This window comes from Macaca fascicularis, chromosome 18 (genome assembly GCF_037993035.2).
Source record: "Macaca fascicularis isolate 582-1 chromosome 18, T2T-MFA8v1.1".
NCBI classification, from domain to species: Eukaryota; Metazoa; Chordata; class Mammalia; order Primates; family Cercopithecidae; genus Macaca; species Macaca fascicularis.
Genome location: NC_088392.1, coordinates 68,112,003 through 68,118,546, shown reverse-complemented (window position 1 = coordinate 68,118,546; position 6,544 = coordinate 68,112,003). Strand labels below are relative to the sequence as shown.

The window sequence follows — 6,544 nt, the reverse complement described above, 5'->3', positions numbered from 1 at the left end:
ATCACCTGAGGTCAGGAATTCGAGATCAGCCTGACCAACATGGAGAAACCCTGTTTCTACTGAAAATACAAAAGTAGTCGGGCGTGGTGGTGCATGTCTATAATCCCAGCAACTTGGGAGGCTGAGGCAGGAGAATCTCATGAACCCAGGAGGCGGAAGTTGTGGTGAGCCAGGATCGCACCATTGCACTCCAGCCTGGGCAACAAGAGTGAAACTCTATCTCAAAAAAATAATAAATAAATAAATAAATAGGAATAGACCAGGCATGGTGGCTCATGCCTGTAATCCCAGCACTGTGGGAGGCCAAGGTGGGTGAACTGCTGGAGCTCAGGAGTTGGAGACCAGCCTGGCCAACATTGTCAAACCTGTCTCTACTAAAAATACAAAAATTGGCCGGGTGTGGAGGTGCATGTCTGTAGTTCTAGCTACTTGGGAGACTGAGGCATGAGAATAGCTTGAACCTTGGAGGTGGAGTTTGCAATGAGCCGAGACTGCGCCACTGCACTCCGGCCTGGGCGACAGAGTGAGATTCCGTATTAAAAAAAAAAAAGAAAGAAAAAAAAAGAAAAAAAAGAAAAGGTGAGAGCCAAAAAACTGTCTTTTAAGTGAGATCTCGAGTTAAAATAGCACATTTCTTAGGTATTCTTTATCACCTGACCTTGCAAATTGTCCTCATCAACTCCAAATTAAGTTCTAAAAAGTTGAGTGCTTACCTTGTGACTGATCAGTGCTATATTAGGTTCAGAGTAACTGTGAGATTTTTAAAATTACCATGTTGATTCTGAAGTCTGCAGGGGAAACAGAATGCTTGAACAGATGCTCTGCTTCAGAGAGAAGTTGCAAAAATCCCTCCTCTCCCCACTCCTGATTTGCAAGTCCTACCTTTCCATCAGTGTCAGGGCCTCACATTCAAGTATTCTTATTATTAACAAATAATTATTAAGAATATTGAATGAGCCAGACACTACCCTGGCCCCAGGGGAAAAAATGGAGAACAAAAAAGGCATGTTACCTGTCCTCACTGTGCTCATGGTCTGCTGGAGAAAGCAGGTAAATAAAGAAGCTATCAGTAAGTGTGATAACTGCCAGATAAAATAGTGATTTCCTTAACTTCTAGTAACTTCTAGAATCCCAGTGTTTTTCAAACTGCAGGTTGCAACCCATTGGTAGGTCTCAAAAATACATTTTTACAGTAATTTTTATTTATTTATTTATTTAGAGACAGGGTCAATCTCACTCCCTCAGCCAGGCTGGAGTGCAGTGGTGTGATCTCTGCTCACGGCAACGTCCACCTCCCTCCAGGGTTCAAGCGATTCTCGTGCCTCAGCCTCCCAAGTAGCTGGAATTAGAGGTATGTGCCACCATGCCCAGCTAGTTTTTGTATTTTTAGTAGAGACAGGTTTCTCCATGTTGGCTAGTCTGGTCTTGAACTCCTGACCTTAGGCGATCCCCCGGCCTTGGCCTCCCAGAGTGCTGGGATTAGAGGCATGGGCCACCGCACCCGGCCTCACTTTCATTTTATTTTATTTTATTTTATTTATTTAGTTTTTTGAGACGGAGTCTCGCTCTGTCACCTGGGCTGGAGTGCAGTGGCCGGATCTCGGCTTACTGCAAGCCCCGCCTCCCGGGTTCCCGCCATTCTCCTGCCTCAACCTCCGGAGTAGCTGGGACTACAGGCACCCGCCACCTTGCCCGCCTAGTTTTTGTATTTTTTAGTAGAGACGGGGTTTCACCGTGTTAGCCAGGATGGTCTCGATCTCCTGACCTCGTGATCCGCCCGTTTCGGCCTCCCAAAGTGCTGGGATTACAGGCCTGAGCCACCGCGCCCGGCCCACTTTCATTTTAAAAATGAAAACGGGATGGTTGTGGTGGCTCATACCTCTAATCCCAGCACTCTGGGAGGCCGAGGTGGGCGGATCACCTGAGGTCAGGAGTTTGAGACCAGCTGGGCAACATGGTGAAAACCCGTCTCTACTAAAAATACAAAAATTAGCTAGGCCTGTTGGCAGGTGCCTGTAATCCCAGCTACTTGGGAGGCTGAGGCAGGAGAATCGCTAGAACCTGGGAGGCAGAGGTTGCAGTGAGCTGAGATTGCACCACTGCACTCCAGCCTGTGCAACGGAGTGAGACAGTGTCTTAAAAAGAAAAACAAACAAACAGGGTAGTTCAAGTAATAAAACAGACCAGACTAGAATAGGATGGGCTAGAAAATATGAGAATGTATAGCACATAATGAGTATTGTTCTATAAAATGTGTTTATTGGACGGGAGTGGTGGCTAACACCTGTAATTCCAGCACTTTGAGAGGCCGAGGTGGGTGGATCATAAGGTCAGGAGTTCAAGACCAGCCTGGCCAATATGGTGAAACCCCATCTCTACTAAAAATACAAAAAATTAGCTGGGTGTGGGGGCACATGACTGTAATCCCAGCTATTCAGGAGGCCGAGGCAGGAAAATCACTTGAACTCAGGAGATGGAGGTTGCAGTGAGCCAAGATCTCGCCATTGCACTCCAGCCTGGGTGACAGAGCAAGACTGTCTCAGGGGGGAAAAAAAGGTGTGTTTATTTATTGGGTCCAAGGTGTAAAAAATGTTTGAGGCTTCTCCCCCCCCCACCCCCCATCCCACCCCACCCCTGGCGGAAAAAAAGAAAAAACTATTTTCATCCCTAGTGCTGAATACAATGCTCTATATAGATAAGACTGGATAAATATTTGATAATGACAATAAACAGAAACATGAGATGGAAGCTAGAAAAAAATTCCATGATATGCTTAAAATGAACTTTTCAAAAGAAGCGCCAGCTCACAAAATTGTATTTTCATGTTTATACCACTATTACTCTGCTAATTTTGACTAAGACCTACTGTGTTTTAGGCAATATGCTAATGGCTTGGGATGTAAGAAATAATTAAAACACAGCCTTTCTTTCTCAGAGCTTGCTAGCGTGTGAAGAAACAGCTGGGGAGAATAATCTATCCTCGATGTACAAGAATCAGTACTTGAAAATATTCATCTCATTATAAATAACAAGTATATAATTACATGCATGTATAGTTGTATTTTATTTTTGTTTTTGTATTTATTTTTATTTTTGTTTTACACTAGTGGTTATCTTTAATATGAATGCTAGTTCATATTTTGGTTTTGGTAGAATATCATGGTTAAAACTTATAATTCCGATTCACTAAGATGTTTATAATAAATAAAACATACAGTAAGTGTCGGTGAGGATGTGGAGAAATTAGAACCCATGTACATGGCTGGTTGGAATGTAAAATGGTACAGCTGCTTTGAGAAAGCCTGGTAGTTCCTCAAAAAGTGTAGAATTACGATATGACCAGGTATATACCCAAGAGAAATTAAAAATATGCTCACACAAAAACTATATACAAATGTTCATTGCAGCAGTATTCATAACAGCAAAAAAGAAATAACCTAAATGTCCATCACTGATGAACAAAATTTGATCTCTATCTGCACAATGGAATACTATGTATCCATAAAAGGAACATCAGGCTGGGCGCTGTGACTCACACCTGTAATCCCAGCACTGGGAGGTTGAGGCGGGCAGATCATGAAGTCAAGAGATGGAGACCATCCTGGCCAACATGGTGAAACCCCGTCTCTACTCAAAATACAAAAAATTAGCCAGTGGTGGTGGCGGGTGCCTGTAGTCCCAGCTACTCAGGAGGCTGAGGCAGGAGAATCACTTGAATCAGGCAGGCGGAGGTTGCAGTGAGCCGAGATTGTGCCACTGCACTCCAGCCCAGCGACAGAACGAGACTCCTTTTCAAAAAAAAAAAGAACGTCAACAACTGGTGGCACATGCCACATATGGATGAGCCTTTAAAACATTATGCTAAGTGAAAGAAGCTAGTCACAAAAGAGCATACACTGTTTTATTCCATATACATAAAACAGCCCAGAACAGGCAAATCTATAGACATAGAGATTAGCATTGCCTAGGGCTGCAATGCCTAGGCATTGGAGGGGTAGAGGGTCTTTTTTTTAGGGTGATGAAATGTTCTTTTTTTTTTTTTTTTTTGAGACGGAGTCTCGCTCTGTCACCCAGGCTGGAGTGCAGTGGCCGGATCTCAGCTCACTGCAAGCTCCGCCTCCCGGGTTCACGCCATTCTCCTGCCTCAGCCTCCCGAGTAGCTGGGACTACAGGCGTCCGCCACCTCGCCCGGCTAGTTTTTTGTATTTTTTAGTAGAGACGGGGTTTCACCATGTTAACCAGGATGGTCTCGATCTCCTGACCTCGTGATCCGCCCGTCTCGGCCTCCCAAAGTGCTGGGATTACAGGCTTGAGCCACCGTGCCCGGCCTGAAATGTTCTAAAGTTAGATTATGGTGATGGCTGCACAACTCTGTGAACAAACACCACTGAATTATGCACTTTAATATTTTTTTAGAGATGGGGTCTTGCTGTGTTGCTCAGGCTGGAGTGCAGCAGCTATTTAAAGGTGTGATCATAGCTCATTGCAGCCTCAAACTCCTGGGCTCAAGTGATCTTCCTTTCTCAGTCTCCCAAGTAGCGAGTAGCAGGGACCACAGGTGCACGCTCACCGCACTAGCTCCAAATTGTGTATTTTGAATGGGTGAATTTTATTATATGTGAATTACATCTCAATAAAGAAGTTAAGGTCGGGCGCAGTGGCTCACACCTGTAATCCCAGCACTTTGGGAGGCCAAGGCAGGCGGATCACGAGGTCAGGAGTTCAAGATCAACCTGGACAACATGGTGAAACCCTGTCTCTACTAAAAATACAAAAATTAGTCGGGTATGGTGGTGGGCACCTGTAATCCCAGCTACTCCAGAGGCTGAGGCAGGAGAACTGCTGGAACCGGGGAGGCAAAAGTTGCAGCAAGCTGAGATCACACCATTGCACTCCAGCCTGGGCAACAAGAGTGAGACTCTGTCTCAAAAAAAGAAAAGTTAAAAAATATGATTCAGGCCAGCCAGCATCCATGTATACCTAAAAATCCATAATTTCAGAGAGTTGTTTGCAAAGCACTATGTAAATGCTTTGAGACAGAATACATGAGGTGCAGAGCTCACCTGCCACAGGCTCGCAACTGAGCTTTCTCATCTAGGCATAATTTATTCACATCTTTCATTCCTAAATATACTGGGCAGGATTCTGAGTTGTGAGTGAAAGCATATCAACTTAAAGTGAAAAAAGGAATGTATTAGCTCTTATAACTGGGAAGTCCAAAGGTTTTGGCCTGACTAGAAGCAGAGGTTTATGTAAAGGCTTTAGGACTCTTGCTTCTTTCCTTTTGGTTCCCTGCAAACCAGAAGTCCATGGTCCTTAAGATTTGTAAACCCAGAGTGTCCTTCATGATATTCTCCTGAAAAGTCTAGAAGATAACTCTGAAAAGCAGGATCAGCCCCCTCATCCATACAGACTGAATGAATGATTATGATTGAATCAGAATATATTCTGTACAGACAAAAAAGCACCAGTATTATCATTGCTATCATCTTAGATACAGTATTGAGGGAGTCTGCAAGTATATCATCAGGAGTTCTCCAAATGGTGGCATTTTTAGTAAATAATTTTATGTTAATATGTATTTTTTGTACATGGTTCTCTCAACATGATACCTGAGGAAAAAATATATGTATTTTATAAACAGGCTGAAGTACTGAGGAGGGAAAAGATGTTGAATAGGCCGGGCGCGGTGGCTCAAGCCTGTAATCCCAGCACTTTGGGAGGCCGAGACGGGCGGATCACGAGGTCAGGAGATCGAGACCATCCTGGCTAACACGATGAAACCCCGTCTCTACTAAAAAATACAAAAAACTAGCCGGGCGGGGTGGCGGGCGCCTATAGTCCCAGCTACTCGGGAGGCTGAGGCAGGAGAATGGCGTAAACCCGGGAGGCGGAGCTTGCAGTGAGCTGAGATCCGGCCACTGCACTCCAGCCTGGGCGACAGAGCGAGACTCCGTCTCAAAAAAAAAAAAAAAGAAAAGATGTTGAATAATGGGGAAATTATTATTATTGGCTGGCTAGCCCAATAACCATTGCCAATCCCCTTTCCCTTGCCTGCCTTCACTATAATTGATAAAGTATGTAACTGGCAAATTACTTGCTTTCCCAGTTTCTCACTCCACCTGGGTGGCCATGTGACTGGGGTCTGGCTAATGGATGTAAGTGCAAGTGTTCCAGGAAAGCTTTCACTTTCCTAAAAGGGCAGATGTGTCTGGCCCCACTCCTCCCTTTTCCTTCTTTGAACACAAATGTGTCATCTGGAACTGCAGCAGCCACCCTGGGTTTAGGAGATAACTAGCCACTGTGATAAGGATGGAATAGAAACAGACTTTGATGACACTGGTAAGCCTCTGCACCAGCTCTGGCCTACCCACCAGGAGAATTCTTATAATACAAGTTAATTAGATACAATTTTTCCTTACGGCACTGTTAGGTTTCCTGCAGCTGAAAGTATTCTTAATTGGTACAAGTGGTGTGAGCCCGATATTCTGGAAACAGAAAAGCAAAACAGTATTAATGTTTCTTACTAATGCATTAATAAAAT

The 6,544-nt window shown here is 44.3% G+C and overlaps 1 protein-coding gene across 1 annotated transcript in view; it reads right to left on the bottom strand.

The window, feature by feature from the left end:
- Positions 1-5,581: 5,581 nt before the first annotated feature.
- The window catches only part of ABHD3 (abhydrolase domain containing 3, phospholipase), a 46,917-nt gene continuing 45,954 nt past the window's right edge, over positions 5,582-6,544 (bottom strand). Inside the window, exon 9 of the mRNA XM_065534035.2 lies at positions 5,582-6,488. Coding sequence (XP_065390107.1) covers positions 6,457-6,488 — 32 coding nt within the window. The 3' untranslated portion in view covers positions 5,582-6,456. The remainder of the gene's footprint in view (positions 6,489-6,544) is intronic.